This window comes from Nipponia nippon, unplaced genomic scaffold (genome assembly GCF_047370975.1).
Source record: "Nipponia nippon isolate SJK-2023a ecotype South Korea unplaced genomic scaffold, ASM4737097v1 scaffold_5, whole genome shotgun sequence".
In the NCBI taxonomy this organism is placed as follows: domain Eukaryota; kingdom Metazoa; phylum Chordata; class Aves; order Pelecaniformes; family Threskiornithidae; genus Nipponia; species Nipponia nippon.
The window spans coordinates 47,982,735-48,006,976 of record NW_028262369.1 but is presented as its reverse complement, the minus strand read 5'-3'; the positions used below and the strand labels follow the sequence as shown (position 1 = coordinate 48,006,976).

General features: G+C 56.3%; 2 protein-coding genes across 7 annotated transcripts in view; one reads left to right on the top strand and one right to left on the bottom strand.

Moving 5' to 3' along the window:
* NOS1AP (nitric oxide synthase 1 adaptor protein) overlaps window positions 1-24,242 on the top strand; it is a 53,975-nt gene that overhangs the window by 27,519 nt on the left and 2,214 nt on the right. For 2 of the 6 annotated variants that reach the window (XM_087734151.1, XM_087734155.1), the window contains exons 3-11: window positions 10,304-10,396; window positions 10,773-10,846; window positions 11,493-11,601; window positions 11,844-11,985; window positions 13,228-13,391; window positions 13,935-14,102; window positions 17,751-17,916; window positions 18,494-18,643; window positions 23,907-24,174. In XM_087734151.1, the coding sequence (XP_087590277.1) occupies window positions 10,304-10,396; window positions 10,773-10,846; window positions 11,493-11,601; window positions 11,844-11,985; window positions 13,228-13,391; window positions 13,935-14,102; window positions 17,751-17,916; window positions 18,494-18,643; window positions 23,907-24,174 (1,334 nt within the window). Of the gene's footprint in view, window positions 1-10,303; window positions 10,397-10,772; window positions 10,847-11,492; window positions 11,602-11,843; window positions 11,986-13,227; window positions 13,392-13,934; window positions 14,103-17,750; window positions 17,917-18,493; window positions 21,586-23,906; window positions 24,175-24,242 lie in introns of those variants that run through there. The other 4 variants (XM_087734154.1, XM_087734156.1, XM_087734153.1 and 1 more) reach the window with 3 other exon arrangements.
* Window positions 21,734-23,854, bottom strand: SPATA46 (spermatogenesis associated 46). The gene is made up of 2 exons (XM_087734167.1): window positions 23,052-23,854; window positions 21,734-22,600 (listed from the first exon to the last, which is right to left on the bottom strand). The coding sequence occupies exons 1-2, from the start codon at window positions 23,542-23,544 to the stop codon at window positions 22,125-22,127; spliced, it is 969 nt and encodes a 322-aa protein (XP_087590293.1). The 5' UTR covers window positions 23,545-23,854; the 3' UTR covers window positions 21,734-22,124.

Below are 24,242 nucleotides of genomic sequence, written 5' to 3'. Positions count from 1 at the left end.
GGTGTCTTTAGCTCGAGCTGGGGTGCCTCTGTGCTCTTCTGCCGTGTCAGCCCTGCCTCCGGCCCCCCTCCATGCAGGTGGGGATGATCTCAGCTGCCTTGAGGCGGGGTCTGTCTTAGAGAGAAAGCATTTGGGGAAGAAAGCTAATCTTGAACACAGAAATTTTGTTTTCCTGCTGGGGCAGAGGAAGGTGTGGGGCTGGGCATTGCCTGAACTGCTCAGCACCCGCCACTCCTGGGGTCCCCAGGGCATCAGGTCTTGCCGGTGCCAGAAAGAGGCAGGAGTTTAATTAGGGATTACCGTAAATGGGCATGACTGAACTGCTGCAGATGGCAAGGCTTTTCTTTAAGCCAAGCTCATTCTAGCACATGGGTTGAAACCCACTGTAGGCTGGATGAATGGAGGCCATTTCTAGGCTCTTGTAGCTTCCTACCTTCTTCAAAGAGCGGTTGCAAGGAGCCATCACCAGCTGCCTTTGCCTGCATAGGTCGAATCAATGCATATCTAATTAAAAAATAACACAAATTCCAGTCAGATGTGGGGTTTCCAAGGAATGTGTTTCTGCTTATTTTAGCAACAGGTGGTAAATATTAAAATGTCTACGGCTCATCTCTTGTCTTGTATCTCCAGGGCTGTGAAAAGCAGTGCAAAAGCAGTGCCTGCAGATGCATGCAGAGCCCACTCCTTGTTTTCATTAACCAAAGGGAGCAGCTCAAAGCCTGGTTATTTTTGTAACCAGTTCGACCAGTATCCCATACGCACCCACGCACTGGTTAATTGGCACACGCCGCGCTTGGTCATCGGAGATGGCAGTGCGTGAAGGCAGGTGGGAGCTTGCTGCCTCCCACACAGGTCCGGTCCGTACTGTTATTGCTTCCTTGGATTCCTGAAAGGGGTTCAGAGATGTTTTCAAGGCTGGGGGCTAGCCTGTGGCACAGTCTCCACCGACCTTCACGCCTGGCTGAGAAACGCTGCTTTTCCCAGCCCACGAGCGGTCGCTCCCACTCAGAGCCATCGCTGTGTGTGCCCAAGCTGGGGGAGAAATGATATGGCTGTGCTGGGATGGGGTCCCCAGCTTTCTCTTATAAGCTCAGTATTAGTTAATCCCCAATGAAGTGAACAATAACACGTGCACAGGGACCTGTTGTTGGCTTTGATGAGCTGCTGGGTGGAGCTGAGGGATGTTGCTGGGCAATGTGCTCCTGCACCGCCGGCTGCATCCCTCGTGTGCGCCGTGCTGCTGCATCCCGTCTCCCTGCACACGCAGAGCAACCGTGGGCAGCGGGGCAAGCGGCCTCAGGAGCAGGGGATACACTGATGTGTCTCAGGTTTCCTTTGAATCTCTGATTTTAAGGTTTTTAAAAAAAAAAACCCAAACACAACACTTTAAGACTGGGACGGGGGGGGGGGGGGTGTGGAACCCTTAAGGATTTCTTGTAAGGGAGGTAAATCATCTTGTAAATGGATGCCTGGAAAAGAGGGGGGTGAGAATAAGCTGTTACCTAGGGGAACTTTACCCTTTTAACTCTCTGATTGATTTTGACTTAATTTTTACCAGTTCTGGTTTCTCTGAGATTCCTGTGAAGCTGCTTGGACTGAAGATGGCTTATGTATGTGTCCCAGTTTGCCGGCTCAACTCGTGAAACTTGGAGGTAGTGAGGGGAGGTTGGAGGAAGTGGATCGGGGCCGCTATGTGGTAGGAAATAGCAAACTGAGCAGAAGGAATTTATTGTGAAGTAGTCAATGTTATTGGAAAACATATTTTGTGTGATAAATGGGTATGCTGTGATCCAGGGATTCTTTCAAAGTGGCAACCTTAACTCTGCTCAATTGCTCTCACAACATGGATATTTTTAGACTGATTCCCATTTATACCCATCAGTACTCGCGACCGTCACAGACGGTTACCAAAATTAAACCTGAAGTTGGATGGGAAAATAGGCACTGACCTTGTCAGTACAAACCAAAATCATATTTTATTTCAGACAAACACATGCACCTCAGAGCCGCATTTTCCCATATGTGCGAATGCAAACTCTGAGGAACTGTGGAAGAGTTTTAAAAAGCATTGTTAAGCCCAAGAACAAACCTCCAATACTTCATTAGCCCTCCCCCCCTTCCAAATTACTGTGCCCTTTGTTTGAAGTCTAGCTACTGGCAAAACCACCAGCATTGGGGTGTAGACAGGATGACGTGAGAAATTTAAGCCTGAGGAGCAGCTCAGACCCAAGCTGGCAGGGTGGCAAAGGTGTGTCCAGCGTGTTTGCCCATGCCGTGCCAGCGGTTTGCCGATGGAGCCGGTGGGAACCTTGGTTCTGCCCCCAAACATCTCTGTGACTCCGTGCCCTGCGATGGGAGCCGTCCCCTCTGCTGGCACGAGCGCTGCAGGCTAGTTTTGTCCCAGGTTTTGGCAGCAGGAGAGGGGAGCACAAGCAAAGTGACCGCGCTGTGGGGATGCCCAGATCTCCCCGCTGCCCTTGCCTCTTTCTCTCCCAGCCCCGGGAGGGGGCGGGGAGGTGCTGCTGGCACCCCACGGGTGAGCACCCCGCCGGTGTGTGGTGCATGGGCATGCCCGCAGCTGGGCACATACCTTGCAGCTGCATGCAGGGATTGGAGTGATAGCATGTGCTCACTGGAGGCACAACGGGATTGCGTGCCCATGGCAAAGGGGAGTCCTCGATAGGCATAGGCAGCAGCACGGCACTTTGGTAGGGCAGCTTAAGGCAGTCTTCTAAAAATGAAGTTTAGTCTATTTATTGGTGATCAGATTAGTAGGCTAAGCAGGTATTCCAGTGTACTCCCCTCCAGCAAGCTTGAGTCCCCTGTGGGCTTAAAGCACAGCCCAGAGACAGTGGACTGTCAGATATTTTGAAACCTTGTTCAGAAATTCCTCTTGACTGAAGCTGACCACCCTCCTGGGAGGTATCCTGCTTTCCAGCCACTTCATTCCCCGACGTCTGCTGCTGCCCTGGTAGAGCTGGGGCAATGCATGAGGGAGACGCGGGCCGGGGCAGGCTGGCAGGTGCCTTTGTGCTTTCGGGGCAGCAACCTGGAGCGAGGGCGGCCGGAGGGAATGATGCTCCACGCCTAAGCACCCCGCCAGCAGGGCCCCTGGCTCTCCTACCCTACCCGCCTGGCAGCCAGGCTCTCAGGACAGTTGCTGCCTCCCTTCCCTGCCACGAGCAGACCGTGCCCAGCTGTCTGCTTGACACCACCCCGATATTCCCAGACCCGTGTGGCTTGGATGGCCGGGGACTCTCTTCTGATCTGCGAGGCTACTCCTGGCCAGGTTGCATCAGTTTGCTACTGTGCCAAAGCTGTGTTTTAAATCATTCCCTTTTCCTCTCCAGTGCTCTTTTCCTTCTGCCACTGTATTTAGAGATACTGGTCGTGTTCTCTTGTTTAGCTGAAATGGTTAGGCTCCTCTTGGATGGCCAGCACTCCATGCTGAAACTCATCTGAGAGGCCTTTCTCTGTGCCTCTTCCTTGCCCACATAAGTGTGCCTGGGCTTGTGCTGTGTGATTCTAACAAAATCTCCGTCTCATCCTGCACAGAGGTGTTGCAGCTTGCCTGTCTTTATCAGGCGTGGTCACATTTGATGCATCCCGTGTGCATGCCGCCAGTCCCAGCACACAGCTCCTCTGCGCCTGGCAAGCTGGGCGCAGTGCGTGCCGTACCTACGCATGGGCTTTCCCAGCGTTTTGGCCCAAAGAACTGTTGGTTCACAGGCATGTCGCGGTCCTGTGCTCACGGTACTGCCCGCCTCGGCGTGGTGCAGCCCCTCCAACACTGGAAGTCACACTCGTCTTCCTGTCAAAAAAGTGCCAGAAGGAACCGAAGGAGAGATGTTCCTGGCTGCGGTCTGCTCCTCATGCTCCCGCAGGACCCCAGCACTGAACTCTGGCCGCTGCTTACCCCACAAAGGGCATGCGGGCACCAGGTGCTGCCTTTCCTGCTCCTTCTGTTCCCTGCTTCCCGTGCCCATCCCTGGGGCAGCTCGGCAGCCCCATCCAGGAAAGAGCCACGTCCCTCTCCGGTTCCCTTTCCTGCACAGCCCGCGGGCGGCTGTGAGTCATCTGAGGGCACCGGTGTCGGTGCCATTTCCTTGTGTGGTTCAGTAAAGCGAAATCCTCGTCCCCTGCATGGTGCCGCTGTTTGCTGTTCCTCCCAATTACTGCTATTAGGATCCCAGCAAGGTTTCTCAGGCTTCTCTCCTGTGGGTTATGCCTGATCTGTACACTTCTGAGATTTACTTTCATTCCCTGTGTTTTCAGCAGCAGAAATTGCAAGGTATGTGGTTTCCCCCCCAAGTTGTTAATTCTTGGAGCTGTGCTGATTGAACTCAAGCTCAGCTGTCATTTTGTAATAAGTTAATTCTTCATCAAGAGAACAGTACCACTCCTCCCCCCAAAGTGCTGGGAAAGCCTTCGCTAGTTTGCCATGTCTTTCATTAGCCTGAAGCTGACCTTGGGTTAAAGTCTAACTCTAAAGGTATTTTATTAGTGGCTGTGCCAGCCAGCTGCGAGGCGGAGCCGCCGCGGGGTACGGAGGGAGGTGGGCACCAGCTTCCAGGGACTGGGCCAGCCCTGCGCTTGTGGTTTCATTCCCATGATGAAGTGGGCTGCAGGAGCCGCGGGAGAGCTGCAGGGGCATCATCGCAGGCAGAGGTCAGAGCCTGGGCTGCTCACGTCGCAGGGTCCTTGCCAGCCAGCCCTCCGTGTTCAGCAGAGGTGGCTCTTTAGCTGCTAAGAGTCTCATGTCCTTTCTGTATAATCACAAAGAAATACAGTTTTCTGGCAAAAAATATATCCCCTTCTATGCTTTTTCCTATAGCAGGCTTTTTTTCCCCTGCCTCCCGAGCTAGCAGAGTAGCAATGCGTTTTGTGGAAGTTGCTTTTTCCCTATTAATTGAATTCTCAGACCACTGCTCTTTCCCCAGTACAACCTTTTTTTTTTTTTTTTTCTTTTTTAAGGAGGAGGGGGATAGAGGATGGAAGGGGACAGGAACAGCTCGATGCATTTAGGGGAACTTCCATTAAAAAATTTCCCGTTTATTTGTATTCTGCTAGCACAATCTGATTGTATAGCGTTCCAGTACCTTCCCTTCCTGATGGAGAGTGCTAGTGGGCGCACTTGAATCTGTACCTGCCGCAGTTTAGATGGGCTGGAATGAAATGAGGGCATTTTTATTCAGGTTAACCTCTTCCAAATGCTTGTGAATGTGGGGGGATGATGAATCCAGAAAGACAGCATCTCCCTGATCTGCCTAACCTAGCATGCAGTGCGTGGTTACAAGTTTTCTTACACTTTTACCGTGTAGAAACAGTGTGATGGGGACGGATAACATGTTTCTACAGGCTCTGAGTTTTCCCTGCTTTTCGCACATACCCATCACACTCAGATTCATACATAATTTTACTCTAAGCTGACAAGGTTACATGCGCTCTCTATTAAGCAACATATGTTACTCTCTTCTCCAGAAAGGGCAAGTTTAATCCTTTGCCAGTGGGAATGTGTTGAGCAATGATGCATACACCACCTGGCATTGTTTTCCATCTAAAGTTATTTAAATAGTGAACTCCGCATAAAAGCCAGATGTTGAAAATAGACTCCCACTCACCTGGGGTCAATGGTAAGGCCCTCGTGCTCTGCCAAAATAGATGTTTCTTTTCTAATTGAGAAGATGAACATGTCTTTTTGTGGGCAGTGTAAAATTAAGGGGTAATCTTTATTCAGTTTTTAGCTGTTGGAGTTTACAAGTGATCTAACACTTCTTTTTCATTAGTGAGACCACCTTTACTTTTTTTCTTGAATAATTTCTTTTTTTAACTTTGCCGTAGCTCAAATGTCCATTTTCAATCTTTGCTTAAAAATTTTAGTGGAGCGGTTAGAGCTTCAGTCGGAGACTGTGAAGCTGTGCAAGTCCAGGATCAGAAGGGTTTCTCTGTTGCTCTTTCCATTTTCTGTGCCTTTCCCTGAAATTTTGTATCTCCCGGGATTGCCACATTGCTATAGCCAAGAATTAATATAGTTAACCCAAACTTGTAGGATTGTTACAGATATTTCAAAATCCAGAATTGTGCCCAAGATGGGCAAACTACCTGGGCTGAAAGTCAAGAAAGCCTTTCTGACCTTCTGACATTATTACTCATAAATAAGTAATACAGTGAAATGCTACATGGTGTGAAACCGAAGGGGAAAGAGTCACCTAAAATCAGAATGCCATACCCAGAGTGCACGGGGTGAATTTCTGTCACCCAGCTCCCCGCAGCCGGTTACAGGGGCACTGCTACGGCTCCCGTTGCGATGCATAGCAAAGCTCCTCCTGAGCCTCCCCATCCCCTCCCGGCAGCAGAGCGAGTCCCACGCTGGCAGCTTGGAGAAACCCCACTTTTGCTTGGCTGCACGCATGGTTTTGTATTGGCTCGGTGACAAGCTTTTTAGCAGCGGTGGTGTGATTTTTAGCGCACCTGTGGGGATGCAGGGTATGTTCCCAGCAAGGGTTGTATGGCATCGGTCCAATCTCCCTGGAAGCGTGCAGGTTTTTTCTCTGGGTCAGCTGGTGCCCACTGGTTTTGGATCTGGCTGTGCAGATGGTCTCAGAGTTCCTTCGGTGGCATTTCCAACCCCACCATCGCATCTGCTCTCCTCCCAGCCACAGGGAAAGCTAAACACCTAATGCTTTGCATCCCTCTTAAGCTTTCTCTCTCTGTTTCACCGCAGAAGGAGGGATGTTGACAAATGCGAGCAGACCCAGGAGATCTCTGTGCCCAGGGCAGATAGAGAATAACTGAAAAATAACTCCAAGAGTTATTAACAATAACTCCAAGCCAGGGAGGTCCTGATCAGTCATACAGAGAGAGGTTTCCCATTCCCGTTAGTAAACAGGCTTGCAGGGCAGGCATTAGCAAGGGCAGGTCCTGTTGACATGCAGCACGTTGGTGAGACTGAGACGTCCAGCAGTCTTCAGGAACAAAAAGTCCATACTGGCATCTGTAGTCTGCCAATGGAAAGGATTTACCATTGCTTTGGAGAAGTCCAAGGAGGCAGCATAGGGCCAGCTACTCCTCCCGTGCTGGGGAGAGCCAGGGTGCGCACAGGCCACCCAGCCCAGCCCCAAATACTGCTCCTGGGCTGGTGTCTCACCTGGTGCCTCGGGCTGACCGCGACCATCAGCCCCTGCCTTCCTGGGAGCTGCAGGGGCTTGCTGGGGTGTGCAAGGACTTGTGGTGAGATGTGCCTTTCTCCTGCGGTAGCCAGCGAGCAGCATCCCGGCATGGCAGGGCACTGAGTGGGGCTGGTTGCGGCAGCTGCTGTCACTGCTAATGTGAACTGCTGCACCATGAGCTGGCAGGTCTGAGCACAGATTCTGCCCTGTACGGTTTTGGGTTCATCCCTTACGGTCTCCGTGGCTCAAATCTCACTTAGAGGAACTGCGCAAACCTGGTGCTTGCTTTGACCCTAGCCAGAGCTACTGCTTGGGGTGAAATCCCTCTGGTTTGCTGAATTAGCCTTGTGAACAAGGCAGAGCAAATTGCATGCTGCGGCTGTAAGCAGGGGTCTGGCAGCACACGAAGGGTGTGCTGGGCTCTGCAGAGCAGTCTATTCTCCCTCTCGGTTTGGTCTGCTGCCCCTCTCTCCTGGGTGCTTTTCCTCCCTTCTGCACCTATTTGGCCAAACTCAAATTTGAAAGTCTGCAAAAATCAGGAATGCATCTCCTGGCCTTTGGGACTCAGCGTGCCTGCCCCATGCAGCCCAGGGATGTGAGAGACGGCTTGGCTGCACTGCCATTTTATTGAATCCTCTTCCTCGCTAATTTGTTATTAAATTACAGTTAGTGTTTCATTAGAGCCCCAGTGGGCATGAGTTCATTAGCGTTTTATTGATTAGAGCTGCGCTTCGTTGCATGGGAAATGTATCCCAAAGAGCATCTGCACCAGTTGGAGTGATTGCGCTAACGAGCTCTGGTTGGGGCAGGATGTGCAATAGCTCTCTAAGCACATGGCTTGGGCTTGCAAAGGGGCTTGGCTCTCGCCTCAGCGTCGGGATAAAGGCCTGGATTTATGCAAAGGCTTAACAAATCTGGCCGGTTGACCCTTCTGAGAATTTGACTTCTTTGCTCCCGTCGGTTCCTGGAGTTTTGCCGTGAGCCGTCAGCGCAAGGGGACTTTGGCTTCAGCGTAGCAGAGGCAAAACAACTTTCTCAATGGCACTCCCCTCTGCCAGGCTCGGGGCGAGCCCGGGCAGAATCCCTTGCCTGCAGCCAGGGATTGTGGAAGCCTCTTGGAGGAGCTCTGTGTTGATTCTGTCCCTGAAACATATGCCGGGGCTGGGTAGCATCTTTGCTGAAACATCCTGGCCGGTCTGCATTGCTGTCTTGGGGCTGTTACTCACCTGAAAACCACGCTAAAAATAGTCTCTCTAACCCCGAGATATTTTTCAGGGTTGCTGTCTCTTCCAAGCCCACATTCATTAGCACTTGGGATGGCCCAGAATAGAAGCCCCACGGCTCCAGCAGCTCGGAAATGCAACTTGATGTTTATAATCAATGATCGTTAGGACCAATAAATCAGGCTGTAGCTCCACAAGGTGCCGTGCAGTCACTCTGGGTGCTGCGGAGAGCATCCAGCTCAGCCCGTGGCTCCTGGAAAAATCACATGCAGAGCTTCAGAAGGTGCTGGCTTAATTACTCCAAGGTAGCTGGGCTGGAGCTCATCTTTTCAGGGCTAAATCAAGGCATTTCTTTAGTGTTAGGTACCAGACACACTGCTGTGATCTCAGTACTGGTCTGATGTCTTAACAAGGCACAGAGAGGGGGCTCTTGGATGCAGTTTCACCTCTGCTTGTAGTGGCAGGGAAGGGGAATATGAGAGATGGGACTTGGAAACCCACCCCGGTGGGCTCTTTGGTTGAGGGACTCTGGTGAGATCCTTCTCAATGAGGAATAAGCCCTGCAAGCTGGGGATTTTGAGGCTGGCTGTAGCTATGGTGGGAGCCTGAGCTCTGCTTTCTCCAGCCCATCACCATGGCTTCAGCCCCGGAGCGGGTGGGCTTGCACAGCTTGCCTGGTCTGTGCACTGGGGAAGGCAGAACTGCATTCCCCCAGCTGTTTTCTGAGTCATCTGTATCTCCCATCCCCATCAGCAACTTTAAAATGGCTTTGAGGAATTGTATTTTCAGGTCTTTTATCATTCGATCGCAGGTCAGGGCCAGCAGCTTTTCCTGCCCGCTGGCTCTGGCTGCCAAAGTGAATACATCATGCAGTGCTGGAAATGTCACACAGAGGCTCGGCGCAGACCGGAGGCAGGGCTTTGCATCGGGATGCCTGCCCTGTGCTCCCTCTGCAGAGAGACTGGCGAAATAATGAGAGAATTAATTAAATTCCTCTTCCTTGGGCATGTGAGGTGCAGGATGAGGGGCTTTTCTGGGTTTGTCCCCGTGGCTGTGGACAGCACCCTCCGTGTGAGACCAGCACACCAGGTACCTGATGTGGGTGCACTCATGGTAGACAGGTTATGGGACTCCCCAAAAGTCCCATAGCAGGAGGCTGCTCAGCCTAAATGGCTTATCTAGCCTATTCCCCTGCCAGCCCCCTCCCCGCTTGCAAGACTCTAAATGCAAAAGTGGCTGGATTTTGGGAATCTCGTTCTCTCCCTGGGGCTGGGCCAGAGCTTTGTGTTTAGTCACTGATCTTTCAAAGTTCCTGTTGTTTTTTTTTCCTGTCCAGTGACTTCTGATCAAAGTGGGTAATTGCATTATCCCATCTCCCCTGGAGAGGTTCACAGGGTCCTCAGCAATCATGTTCAGTTTTATACCGAGCCCCTACAAAACCCCACTCGAAATGAGGTTTCTCTTACCAGAGCTCAGCAATGGCCACAGGCCAGCGGGGCAAACCCAGCCAGGCTGTGGAGCCCTGGGGACTTGGCAGGGCTGGGGAGGTGGCGGTCCCTCTCCAGGGAGGTACGGCCCTTCAGAGGGGCAGAGCGGGTGCCTTTGAAACACAAGTTAACATTCCCAGCAGCATCCTGGGCTGAGCAAAGCGTTATCCCCATCCTTTGCTTCGGGGTGTGCTCCTCTGGATGCTGGGCATGGGGATACTGCTGGGCAAAAAGGCGCCCTGTCCTGTCCTGGCATGGATGCGCAGGCTGATGTGGGTATGTGCTTGTGTTTGGGGAGGCAAGGGGGGTTGGTGAAATCTTTCCTTGCCCCTCTCACCCCTTCCCATCGGAGCCTCTTCAGCCCTTCGTGGGGCTTTCCTGGCACAGGAAAGCTAATTCAGGTGTTTTCTTCTGTCCCCTGCAGTACGAGTTTAAAGCCAAGAACATCAAGAAGAAGAAAGTGAGTCTCATTGTGTCAGTGGATGGTGTGAAGGTCATTCTGAAGAAGAAGAAGAAGGTAGGCAGCACCGGTCCCTGCGGCAGCAGTGCCTGGGCAGTGGGAGCCCTCTCCTCATGGTGCAGGGACATGCAGGGTCCTTGAATTTCTGGGAGACTCTGGTGGGCTGGGAGAGGGAGGGATGGGCTGGGACCAGCCACGGATGAGCCGTGTTCCTGAAGGATGGCAGAGCCAGTCCTTATCTGGGTGTAGAAGGTCCTTGAGGGTCCCTGTGGAAGGTGGTGTGGGACAACGCCAGCCCCAGAAGGATCTCGCCCTTGGCAAAGGCTTGCAGGGGAGCAGCAGCAGAGCTGTGACAAGCGCTTCCCAGGTGTGTCCCTGGACTGTCTGCCCTGTTATTGATCTTAAGGGCAGCATCTGACGTACTCATTTTCAGCTTCTTTTGTTGCAGAAAAAAGAATGGGCCTGGGACGAGAACAAAATGCTCGTCATGCACGATCCCATCTACAGGTAAGCTGGCCCGCTGAAGGGACGGAGGCTTGCGTGGCTCTACCGTGTCACCCTACACCACACCGGCACCGTGCTGGGGACTGACCACAGAGAGCCGCCACCGCCATCCCCACAGCAGGCAGCTCCCCTCACTTGCTGTACTCTCCAAAAATCCCCAGCTCTTTTCTTCCATCTTGCTGCCAGAAGCTAAGAGCATGGGGCATCCATGTCCCGGGGAAGCTGAATGGGAGCGAGGAGGGGCCACAGCCATACCAGGGAGGGGGCGGGCAGTGTGCTGGCTGGGGCAGGTGCCTGAGCAAGGTGGCCAGCTCTCCGAACGGGCAAGGCAGAGGAGTGAGGTTTGTTCTCCTCGGTCTCTGGGGGGCTCCTGGGCCACTGGCTCTGTCCCTGGGGGATGAACAGCGAAAGGCCCGTGCTGCCTTTGCAAAATGCTTGCTGCTGCTGAGTCAGCAGGCTAATTTTCCCAGCTGAAGCAAAACCACTGCCAAAAAAATTTCTGATGGGCTTTAGCAGGGACATGCTGCAGAGGCTGGGCAACTGCCAGCACCCCGTGCCCTGGGAAGCGCTGGCTGTGGCCTTGGCAGTCTCCACTGGGCATGTGGGTAATACGTATGCTGATATCCTCCCCTCCTTTCTGTCCTTGCAGGATATTCTATGTGTCGCACGACTCCCAGGACCTAAAGATCTTCAGCTACATTGCCAGGGATGGGTCTAGCAATGTCTTCAGGTGCAACGTCTTCAAATCCAAGAAGAAGGTAAAGGTGTTGGGATGCTCATCCTGCCATCAGGGGTCTCGGAGGGGCAGCTGGAGCAGGACCCCGTGGCACTGCACTGCAGCAGGCAGCCCCGAGCACTGCCATGGTTTGAGCTCTGGTGCCTGCAGCTGTGCTCAGTCCCTGCAGCAGTGCACAGAGACCCCTGAGAGCTGTGCCGGGCTGGGGAGGGCACCATGCAGGGGCAGCTAAGGTTACGCTCCTCTTCTCCTTGCCTGCCACAGAGCCAAGCCATGCGCATTGTCCGGACTGTGGGGCAGGCATTCGAGGTCTGCCACAAGCTGAGCCTGCAGCACACCCAGCAGAATGCAGACGGGCAGGAGGATGGAGACAGTGAGAGGAACGGGGATGACCTGGACGTCCCAGGTACTCTGTGAGGGTGGAGGCAGGGGTGGCGTGGGCGTCCCAGAGCCTGGCAGACACGGTCTGCAGGGTCACTGTCTTTCCACACTGCTTCTTGCTGGCTGGCACCTGTGGGGAATGGATTTGCACAGCAGTCTGGCCTGTGGCGCCTTGGGCTCAAGCTGGGATCTTGCCCAGCAAGGAGCCTTCACTAGGTGTTAGCCATCATCCTCGCAGACATCCCCCTTGCTGGGAGCCCATTAGCAGCGCCCAGGACTCTGCTGGGCACCTAAATACTCTCCGTGCTCTGCTGCACACGCTGCAAACATTTCCTCGCTGCTTGCACAGAAGAGGCCCTAAGCACAAACCTTCCCTGCATCCCGAGGCGCTTGCGGGGCTGGGTCTGGCTCTCTGCCATGGACCCAGATCATGGTCCATCGCCACCTCCACAGTTCCCTGCGTGTACAAAGCCGTGCTCAGGTTCTTGGATCAAGCTCCCACAGCTGCAGGCAGCCCATGGTCTCCCCCTCCCTCCTCAGCCCTGTGGGCGGAGGGTGCAGGGATGCTCCTGGCGTTGCTCCAGGCTCTGCGGGGCCCTGGGGAGCTGCTGTGCTCCTTGGTGCCGGCAGCTGCGCTGGAAGGGAGACAGATGTTTTGCAAGAGGTTGGTCAAACACCTCCAGTGCCCGTTGGGATGCTGGCGGGTCCTGCTGCCTGTCCGTGTGTGGGCTGCCTGCCCCGTGCTGGGTGCTAGATCCCCCTCATCCCATCAGGGGCCGCCTGGGCTGTGCCGTGGTTTCCTGCCCGCCTCTGCGACTAGCGCTGTCGTGATGACCTAAGCATTGAGCTGTCCTGGACTGGTCATTGTTTGTTTTTCCTTTGCACAATGTCCCGGCCACGATATGCAGTTCCCTGGGGATTTCTGAGCATCTGAGGTTTTTTTCCCCATAATCTCTTGTTTACCTTTCTTTAGCTTTCTCTGTGTCTTCTGCTCTCGATGGCTCGTTTCTCCCACATCAGGGGTTTTGGCTGCTGTTCCCCAGGTTTGGCATGCTGGGGCTGGGTGTGTTTTCAGATGCAAGCACTGTCCCGGGCGGCATCAGGAAGCACAGCCATGTCACTCTCTACCTGCTTCCCCCCTGGCGCTGGAGGGTGGGTGGCATGGGGGTGGTGGGGACCAGTGGGCATCATTCGCTGTACCGTGGGTGCATCGTAGCAAGCTCCAGCTCCAAGCGGGCTGTGCTCTGCTCTGATGCTGCTCCTGCAGCCTGCCGCCTCGCTGGTGTGGAGAGGGCAGCCGCCTCGGCAGAGGAGACGGACATTGATGCCGTGGAGCTGCCGCTGCCCGGAGCCGACATCCTGGACTTCAGCCGCGGCGTGACCGACCTCGATGCCGTGGGCAAGGAGGCAAGCGCCTATGCCGATGCCAAGGTGCGTGGGTCCCTGCTCTCCGCGTTCAGGGCACAGCACAGTCCTGGCCCTGCAGCTCTGATGTGCATCCTGGGGGCCTGGGAATCAGGAGGGATTGTGCAGCATTCCCCGGCTCCTGGATCAAAGCCATCTGCCACCACAGGGCTGCCCTTTGGCTCGGGGCCCGGGGTGCTCCTGGAGAGTGCTGTGCCGAGGCTCAGCTGTGTGCAGCCACACAGAAAGCATGTCTGGGGCAAAGCTGATAGGGATTTTTTTCCACTAAAAACAAAAAAAAAAAGACATTTTTGATACAGTGAAAATTCCCATGGGAAACGTCAGCCTTTTCAGGAATTTTCTACAAAAGTATTTGGGCTTTTGTCAAAACTGAAAAAGCACAGTCTCTGAAGTTTTTCAGCACCCCCAGCAAAGTGTGTGTTTGCTTTGAGTGCAGCAGCTTCTTTCCTGGGTATTTGAGGGGCTGCTCTGTGCCACAGCCCATGTGTGCCTGGCAGTTCTCCATGACGAGGGGCACATCATCACACTTCTGATGCTGGTGTTTTGCAGGGCTGCCTCCACCCTGAAGATATCCTGACAGCGTCGCCCAAGATGCTGCTGCCCTCGTCTGCCCAACTGCCTGACCTGGGAACACCCCTCTCTGCCCACCACCAAATGCAGCTTCTCCAGCAGCTCCTGCAGCAGCAGCAGCAGCAGACACAAGTGGCTGTGGCACAGGTTCTCCCCTCTGCTCTTTCCTGGGGGCAGTGGCAGGGCTGGGGTGCGATACTGAGCCCCTCGGTGCCGGGGCAACCCCTGCCTGGAGCAGGGCAGGTGCGGGTGAGGACCCGACCTGAGCCAGGGCGGACCCCGACACCAGGGCGTGGGAGCGGGCCGGGCGGTGTCCTCTATCCTCCGTGGCACAGTGTGTCCCCGGCATGGTTCACTGTGCCCTTGCTCCCAGCAATGGCTCCGTTAAGCCCTGATGGATTAGCGTTATGTCTGCATGCCACCGGTTTTCTTGGTCCCTTGGACCCTGTGTTCTTGCAAATGCCTGGCCTCAGCATTTGCCCCTGCCAACTCGTTCTCCATGCAGGTATTTCTCATTTAAGCAGCTCTGGCCACTTTATCCAACTCATTACCTTAGCTTTACTTGTTCCCTGAGCCTTCCCAGAGCTCACTGCAATTGCTTGACTTCCTTCCTGGCCTGAGCGATCGGCTCCAGCAGCCTTTCTGTACTTTCCTGTGGCTTTCCTCTTCATGCATCAGAAAATCAGTATTCGTCCTTCTGGCTGTGCTGCTGCCCCAAGAGCCTGCATGCCTTCTGGGGTCACGGACTTGGGAACCTGCTTTTCCCTCTGGAAGAGAGACCTGCATCCTCAGGGGATCCTTTATGTCTGCCCAAGTATAGTGTTGCTACAAGCAAAGCTTGCCAGTGTCCCTCTGTGGAAGGGACTGCTCACCTTCAGTAGTTCCCAGTCTGTGTACCTGCAGAGCCTTGCAGTGGCAATTTCTTTTTCTTCCTACTTCCAGATAAAAAAATATCTGAAATAGTGTAACGCCATTTCTTGACTGTCTCATGAGGTGGCATCCAGTAGCCTCATCCCCCTCTGTCCAAGGGCTGACACCCTGCCCTGGACCTCTGCCCACCACGGGATGGTTCTTGTCCCAGGAGCTGTCACTTAGCTGCTCTCTAATCCCTTCAGCATGCACTGTAGTGATTTGGTCTCGTTGTACTTTATTAATGAAAAAGTTGGGCCCTATCATGTCAAATACCTTTCAGATGACTGAATGCATTACATCAACACCTCTGTCAATGGCACTTGTTATCTTCTCTCAAAAAGTACTGAGTCAGTTTGTCTCTGAACACATGGTGATGGGCCCAGGCTTAATTCTTTACTAACAAAGCCAGGAGATCCACTGTGTTGCCCAGGATCTGTGCTCGGTCAATAGCTTCAGGGACCATCCTGTAATTATCTTGGCCTCTAATTACTTGGCTGAGGATGAATTTAGTTCCCTTGTTGACCAGAGACTTGCTTTTGCAAGGCGTTTCCAGATACCTGGGAAAGTTCCTTTTCTTGAATCAAGGCCAGGAGTCCTTCCTGGGTGTTGTCCCCAGGGGGCTGGTGGCACGAGCCACTGCCCCTCAGCAAGATGTGACCTTTGGGCTCTGCTTGCATCTTCTCCCAGCATCACCTGGGCCCTGCTGCAGGCATCTGTGATGGAGGCAGCTATCCGGCTGCAAGGAAGGATGACTTCCAGGCTGACACTGCCAGCACTGAGCTTTGGCACCCCCTTAGCGTTTAATTCCACCTCTGCTAGCTTGGCTCGGGGTCTCCGCTTCACCCGCCATTGTTCAGCAGAGGGCCCTCGTCCCACCGTGCTGCTGTGCCCCACTCTCCTGCCGCTGGCAGGAGGAGCAGGAGGTGACTCTGGCTCTCTGGCTTCCCACAGCAGTGGCAAAGCAAGTCCCAGCCCCTTGCCTGGCCTCCTGCCACCCCCCAAGCTCGCTGTGCTTCAACTCTGCCCCGCCGAGGGCACTGCCCTGCCACCTTGCTGGCTGCAATCAGGCAGCACACGACCCGGCGCTGCCTCCTGGTACCCATCCAGGAGGGCAAGTGGTCCCCAGCTGTGCTGCTTTTGGGGCCCTGCAGCTGCAGTAGCAGCTCCTGGGTTTGGCAAGTTACGGAAAGCTCCCTCCCGCTTCCCCAAGGTCACTTTCTAGGCTGCAATGGTTTAATCCCAGTCGGCAACTAAGCACCACACAGCCGCTGGCTCACCCTCTCCCCCACAGTGGGATGGGGCAGAAAATTGGGGGAAAAAAAAAGTAAAACTCGTGGGTTGAGATAAAGACAGTTTAATAGGACAGCAAAGGAAGAGAAAATAATAATGATGATAAAAGAATATACAAAAGAAGTGATGCACAATGCAGTTGCTCACCACCCACTGACCAATGCCCAGCCTGTCCCCGAACAGCAATTGCTGCCCCCCGGCCAGCTCCCCCAGCTTACATACTGGGCATGACGTCATATGGTATGGAATATCCCTTTGGCCGGTCTGGGTCAGCTGTCCTGGCCGTGCTCCTTCCCAGCTCCTTGTGCACCTGGCAGAGCATGGGAAGCTGGAAAGTCCTTGACTCGTGTAAGCACTACTTAGCAACAACTAAAACATCAGGGTGTTATCAGCATTATTCTCATACCACATCCAAAACACAGCACTATGCCAGCTACTAGGAAGAAAATTAACTCTATCCCAGTCGAAACCAGACATAGGCCAAGGTAAAACTGCCTTTTTTGTTGTTTTTTGGTTTTGGTTTTTTTGGTGGTTTTTTCTTTGTTTCATTTTGGTTTGTTTTTTTTTGTTTTGGGTTGGTTTTTTTTTTTTGCATTAAATCCATGCTTTCCTGGTTCCTCGTGAGCCTGGCTGGCTCAGTCCTTGCTGGAGAGAGGAGCACTTGTAGGAGCCATGGGTGGGTGGCAGAAGGGGATGCTGAGCCAGTGTGCCTCCCGGGTGGCTCTGCACGACTGTCGCCTTGTCTGGAGTACGCTCCTGGGGCTCTCCTTGCTCCAGCTCAGAGCAGAGAACTGCCCCTGCTGCCCCTGGGACTCACCCAGCAGCATCCCACCCTCTCTGGGACACGGTGCTGGTGATACAGATGCTTGCGTATGGGTAGTTATGCCAAAATCAATGGACTTCTTGCTCATAGACTCCCACCGGCTAATGTCCAGGCATTGCTTCCCAGGGCCAGAATGAGCAGCCAGCAGGTGTGCCCAGAGCCACCGTGTCTCAGCAGCGCTCTGCCATCTGTGTTGCTCCAGGCGTGTCGTGCCTGTCGCAGCCGGAGCCGCCTGCAGCTTCGGGGCAGCTCTGATGCTTCAGCCCCTGCTAGTGACAGATGCCGCTGGCAGGACCCTGCCTTGTGCAAGACACTGTCTCTGGGAAACCTGCCCGGAAAGACAGCTCAGCGAGGGCTGGCTCGCAGTGCCTGGCTGCACCCTCGTGTACCCACAGCACCATCCAGTCATTCGAGCGTGTCTTCTCTTCCGCATCCATCTGGCTTCCTCCTGGTCTGCCCTTTCCTCATGCATTCATGGCACATGTGCGTGACTGACAGTTTGGTCAGCACTGCCTCACTTTGCCTCGGGCTTTTCCATTAGAGAGACCAGAGACCATGTGCTGGATTTGCTGAGCGTGCCCTGGTGTGACACTGCTGCCTGCCCTCACTCTCCTCATCATGTCTGTGGGTACCCGCAGGGAATGGCTTCATCAAGTCATTTGGTGGGATGCTGGTGAGCCCTGGTAGAGGAGCAGAGTTAGCTGGAGTTGAAGCTCTCAGCCCTCGAGCAGCATCTCCCACACGCTCACCCACTCTCTCCTGTCACACAGGTCCACTTGCTGAAGGACCAGCTGGCCGCGGAGGCGGCGGCGCGGCTGGAGGCCCAGGCTCGTGTGCACCAGCTCCTGCTCCAGAACAAGGACTTGCTGCAGCACATCTCGCTCCTGGTCAAACAGGTGCAGGAGCTGGAGCTGAAGCTGGCGGGGAACACCACTAGTAAGCACTCCTGCCCCTTCCTCTCCCCTCGTAGCTAGCCGGGTCTGTGGAAGACGTGTGTGGGTGTTTCTCATGAAGTTTTTGTGCATTTCCAGTGGTTTTGTACAGGGGAATATTAGTGCCCTTCTGGCCTGGCTTGCGCGTGTGTGGCAGGGTGCTTGCATGCAGTGTGGGAGGGGGCATGGGGAGGGCTGTATGGACAGGCAGTCACGTACATCTATCAGCTGTATGTCCGCTTTCCCCAGTGGCTGCATGGTCTAGGCCAGCTCCTTACCTGCCCAAGAGCCCATCCTTGACCTTCCTTTCCAGCAGACGTGGCCATCAGCTCCCCAAAGTAGTTGGGGTGGGAGACATAACTTTTTATCCTGCAAAACCGGCACTTTGCTGGCCAGCAGCAGCTTCTGGCACCAGTGGCACCAAGTAACCCCCTCTAAACGGTGGTGTTGGGGAGGTTGACACCCAAATGGCCCCAGATTGTCCTCCTCTGGCCAGTCTGCAGGCAGCCATGGTGGTCGGGGGATGCCCAGGCAAGCCGGGGTGGCCGTGTCTGCCTCTCAGCCGTGCCCTTCTCTTGCAGCAGGCTCCCAGGACAGTCTGCTGGAGATCACATTCCGCTCCAACGTCCTCCCTGTCCTCTGCGACCCGACCACCCCGCAGCCCGAGGACACCCACCCGCCACCACTGGGCCCCAGCTCAGGCTTCCCCAGCGCCCTGGGCAGCCCCATAGGTAGGAACGACTGTCTGGTGAAGCTGGAGTGTTACCGCTTTCTGCCGGACTCGGGGCCGCCCGCCCCAGAGCCGGCGCTGGGCAGCCTGGAGCTCATCAAGTTCCGCGAGTCGGGCATTGCCTCCGAGTACGAGTCCAACACGGACGAGAGCGAGGAGCGTGACTCCTGGTCCCAGGAGGAACCGCCGCACCTGCTCCACGTCCAGCCCAGGCAGGACCTGGGTGACAGCCTGGAGGATGAGATCGCGGTGTAGGGGTCGGCAGGAGGTGGTGTGGAGCAGCTGGGACCCGCTGGAGCTGGGTTGGGCCCTGGCCGTAGCCCCCTGGCCCTGGCAGGGACAGGACAGCCCAGAGAGAGAGAGGGCGGAGGAGGGAGCGCAAGGCTTCCAGCACACAGCTGGGAGGCGTACAGAGGTGAGGACGGAGCCGTGCCGAGGGGGTGCGCTGGGCATGCTGTGCTCCAGCATGCATGGGCCTGTGTGCTGAGCTGGAGTGTCCCCGCTTCGCATCGGATGGCGAGCTGACAGCTGCTTGTGTTACCCCCTGGTCCCCATCCCCCTGCAAGCTGTGTTTTGAGGTCAGGCAGAGGCAAAGGACTGCCTGCCTGATTAGCCACTGCTGCTGGTGCTGCTGCAGGGGGGAGCAGTAAAGCAGGTGAAGATTTTTGCTGGGGGAATGAGAGAGCAGGCATGGGGCAGTGAGTGGGGACAAGAGCAACTGAGGAGCCAGCATGGGGCAATGAGCAGGGACAGAGCCACTGGCAGGGGATCTGGCTCTCTGTGTGGTGGAGAGGGTGGGAGATGAGGCCAGGGCTGTGCTAGTGGGGTGGTGAGGGTTGTTGGTGGTGCACTGTTGGGGTGGGTGTGCGAGTGAGAGGTGAGACAGCAGAAGGACGGACAGTGGGGACAAGCCTGGGAAGGAGTTGAAGGGGTGAGACGAGGTCGCACAGGGTGGCTGGGCGCAGGCAGCTCTTGGCAGTGTGCTGGTGTTCGTGGCACTTCCAGGGCAGGGTTTGTCCCTGCCTGAAGCAGGTGGAGGGTGCGCGGGCACTGCCCACTCCTCTCCTAGGGTGTGGAGTGGAGAGGAAGGCACGGCTCAGTGAGGAGCAGGGAGCCAGGGCACACAGCACAGGGCTGTGAGGTATCCTTCCCTCATTGCCTGGTCCTTGGGCTCCTCGGCATGGCTGCCAGGTTTCAAGCCTTTCCGGTGCTCTCAAGTCACGTTTTCAAGCAGACCCACCATCACCACAAACTCCCTGCTTTGCTTTATAGACAAACCCTCCCATTTCCGAACAGTTGCTTGCCCCCAGACCAGGGCTGGGGGATGCAGTGCTGGCATTGGCCGTGTGCAAGGACGGGTGCGCTTGCTGCCCCTTGATGGGGAGCAAACTGCTCGTGTCTGCAGGTGGGTTCCTTCACATCTCTGGTTTGCACCCTCCAGAAAAGTGAATCCAAGATCTCAGGATCCCCCACAAGTCACTGAGATGCCCATGGCTGAGGCATCTGTGGGAGCCTCCAAGGGATCCAGAGCTTGTCTCTTTTCTGCAAGCACATTTATCAGCTGCCTGTTGCTGCAGCCTCTAAGAGGCCATGGCTGAAGGGGTGTGAGCCAGAGTCCTGATGTCTCCCCTGCTCCTTGTGGAAACACTCGGCAAGGTGGGGATTGGCACAGTTGTCTTCCCATCCACCCTCCTATCCTGCTTCTGCTTTGCTTTGTTGCTTCCCTCTGCTCTTGCCCTCACCAGCTCTGTCTCTGCTAGATCTGCCTGTACCTAACCCCTAGCTGAGCATCTCCCAGGCACGGGCTCTTGCTTTCCTCCAGGGCTTAGCCCTCCTGCTGAGGAAGGTCCATCGCTTCATTCTGCCCCGGTCCCCTTGGGACTGAGGGCTGCTGAGGCGAGACCCCCGGGGTCAGTACGAGCTGTGCTATGCACCCTCCACCACAGGAGGAGGCTGGACACTGTGAGGAGCTGCAGAGTCCCAGTGGGAAGGAAGGCCATGTGTCGGGGTCCCCAGCAGTGGCCTGGTATCCAGAAGAGCCCCTGCACCAGCCACAGAGGGAGCAGAGTGGGAGCAGGTGCTGGCTGGGACCCGGGTGCTCCTGTCCTCTGGCCACCAATACTTCTGTATGCCCTGTCCTGCACTGCTGTGGGCACAGCTGTGTGCCAGCCCCTCTGCTGGGGACCCTGACATCCCACTGCCAGCTTGCAGCAGTTGGAGGTGAAAGCATGGGGTGGGAGGCTGGTCCCACCAGGAGGGAGCAGTGGGGATAGCAGCACGCACCGGAGGCGCAGGCAGGGTAGGGATGCGTGGGTGAGCTTGGAGAGGGATTTCCATGTGGGGAGACAGATCACGCAGGAGCGGGGACAGCAGGAGCTCGGCCATACGTGCAGGGGAGACGAAGGGAGAGCCTGAGAGGAGGCAGGAGCTGCAGGCAGGAGGTCTCTTCCAGGCTGGGCTGCCTCAGAAAGCAGGCAGGGCTGAGCCACCTCCCCAGGCCACTGCTCCTGCCTGTCCCTGCTGCACACACGCAGCCCAGGCGGTGCCCTGCAAGGAGCTGTCGGGACCAGCTGCGGGCTCGGGCTCCTGCCCGGCACTCTGCCTGCAGGGGACGGTGGTGGGTGCTCCACGGGCTGAGGGGGTGCTGCCAGAGCCAGGTGGGACCCTGCCAGCATCCTGCCACACCACAAGTGTACATGTGTAAATGATCCTCCTAACTCAGTGCTGCCTCCAAGATGCCTCTCTAGCCTCTCACTTTTGTTATGGACCTTGACTGGGAATTTATAGCTATATTTTTTGTCCTTTCTTTTCCTACAACTGTGGTGTTACTAACTGTTGACTCAATCTATCTGGGAAACCAATCTGTCAATGTAAGTGCACTTAACCCTTGGGTGTTGTCATTGGTCGACTGGCTTTTGCTAAATAAATCTTTCTATTTCTCAAGGCTTTCTGTTGTCTCTTCCTTCTCGCTGACTCTCTCTCTTCCTGTACTTCTCTCCCCCTCCATGCTGGGAGCCAGCACTGACAGTGACATCCCTTGGCCTTGCATAGACCCCCTCCAACCTAAGCATCATCCCCTGCGGGACCCTTGCTTGCGGTGCCAGCCACGGGCCACCCATGAAAGCGAGGTGCCCCGAATGTTGCTGAGGGTAGAGGGGTTTCAGCCTTCCCCTTCAGCCAGTGCACAGCACAGGCTCGTCTCGGGGCTGACCTGACAGCTCAAGGGTGCCGGGGGGTTCCCAGCATCTGCAGAGTGCACCACGGAGATGCAGAGGTGCTAAGTGGCGCTTTCAGGGGCTCGGGAGATTTTTGGTTGCTGGGGAAGGAAAAGTCGGGAAGAGCCTCTCTTAAAGGATGGGGGAACTGTTGTGTAGGCAAGAGCAGCAGGCTGACAGGGCCGGCTGCTTGTAAAACAATTTATTCTGCTGCTGGCGGGAGCGATGGAGCAGTGCCCTCCCGCGGCGGCTGCCTGGCTGGCAGGGCTACAAGGGTGCCCTGGAGGCTGCAGCCTCCTGCTCCTTGCGCTCCTTCTCCCACAGGGCCTTGAGCCTGCGGTAGTACACCTTGCAGCTGTAGCCCTCCTGGGAGCTGTGCTGGATGTGGGTCTTGACCGACCACAGCGTGGGGAAGATGCGGCAGCATGACATGCACTGGTAGCCACGCTGGGGCACTGGCTGCTGCTGGGAAGCGGTGAGGATGTCCCGGACCGTGATGCTGGCTCCGCCACTGGCCGGCCTGTCCCTTTTGGGGGACTGGTCCAAGGAGCCAGAGGAGGAGCAGACGATCTCCGAGAGGTCATCAGGCTCCTCAGGCTCCCAGTTGCTGGCAGCCAGGCTGGAGGAGAGGCTGCCCAGGTGCTGCTGGGTGGCTCCTTTGGTGCACATGAAGTAGCTGTAGGGCGAGAACCAGGGCCGGTAGATGGTGCAGGTGTGGGCAGGGAGCTCGCTGCCCGGCGCAGCTGAGGGGCCACAGGCTGTGGAGGAAAGGGTCTGAAGTGAGTCGGGGGTCCCTGCAAGAGCCCAGCCCCCCCGCAGCATTGGCAGTGGTGCTGGGGACCCTTCCTCTGACGCTCCCAGGGGCAGCACCCACAGCTTTGAGAATTCCTGCTGGGAAGACATGGGGGAGAAACTGGTGTAGCTCAGAGGTGGGGTATGACTGCAGGACCCCCCCAGGTCCCCAGAAAGCACCCACTGCCATGGGTGCTCCCAGTCCCCTTTTCCCACCCATGCAGGAGGATATGCCCAGCTAAACCCCTCCACAGCCTGTCTGCCTGCAGGCCCTCACTGTGCCGCAGGAGGCTGAGCGGTGCCGCGGCCATGCCCAGGAGGTACAAGGGGGAGCCCTCCCCACAGGCAGTGCCGGCTGCCTGCACCCCCTGCCTGGCCGCAGCTGGCAGGCACCAGGCTCACCAGGCAGGCTGGCAGGGCCCCAGCGGCATGGGGCCTCTGGGCTTCTTGTCCTGGTGCCACGGGGCACAGCCCCAATGGAGACAGTGGGAAGGACGAAGCTCTCCATCACCCTCGCGTAGCCGGTGTGTGGCTCCTGCGCCATGATACCAGTGCCGTCATCGGCTGACGTCACAAAGGGCTGATGTCGCACGTGTGTACAGTGCACAGCAGGATGCTCCTGGGCAGTGGGCTCGGCCCCCAGGGTCTCTGGGGAGCTTGGCCAGTGCAAGGGAACAGCCAGCCTGGGCTGGAGAGGGAGCCTTGCTGGGGTGGGCAGCGCAGAGCCCAGGCTGGGGGTGCCCCCGGAGAACCCCCGCTGCTCCACGGGTGCCTGGCTGATAGGGGCCCCACGTAAGTCCCATCTCCATGGGCAGTGTGGCAGGTCTGGGCAGGGGGTTGGCAGTGTGCCTCGCCCAGCAGCGTGGAAGGGACAGGCCCACTCTCCCCTTGCCATTCCCTTGGTAAATCCTCTCTCTCTCTCTCTCTTTCTTTCCACAACCTGCTTCCCAAGTCGCTCGGTGTCAGGTAAGAGAAGCTCTCGGTGTGTTGGCTGCGCCAGCGTGGAGCCCTGGGCTCGCTGCTACCCTGTCTCGCCCCATGCTGTCCCTGCTGCATGCACTGCCCTGTGCAGCCCTGGCATGGCCCGGCTGCCCACAGCCTCTGCAGGGATGCAGGAGCAGCCTCCCTGTCCCCCAAATTGTGTCCCCCATGCTGCTGGGTTGGGAGCTGGTGGGCAGCTCTGGGACATGCTATCCCTGCCAGGGTCCCTCCTTCAGCCCGGCTCACACCCCCTCTCTGTTCCCTTTCCCCCTCCAGTGGACCAGAGCATGTTTGAGAACGCCAGTGCCAGCACAGCACCCACCCCACGGCCACAGCACGTCTCTGCTGTGGCGGGCGCCCCACTGCAGCCCTCCCGCCCCGCCGGCAGCCAGCACCTCCGCAACCTGGGCAAGGCCGTGGGGGCGAAGGTGAACGACCTCCTGCGCCGCAAGGAGCCGGCCGGCCTCCCCAGCGTGGGGGTGATGGAGGTGAACGCCAGCGCCGGGGCCATGCTGGGCACAGGACAGCCAGCCAGCGAGGACGGGTGAGTGTCTCTGTGGCATGCACCCTGCGGCGGGGCCATGGGGACAGGCTGGAGGGGCCCTGGCATGG

Excerpts from the sequence above, each read along its gene's own strand:
- SPATA46 (XM_087734167.1), bottom strand. The coding sequence starts at position 23,544 with ATGGCAAGGGGAGAGTGGGCCTGTCCCTTCCACGCTGCTGGGCGAGGC. Across the intron at positions 22,601-23,051 it reads GGGCCCTGCCAGCCTGCCTG|CTGCGCCGGGCAGCGAGCTC; the intron begins GTGAGCCTGGTG and ends GTGGCCCCTCAG.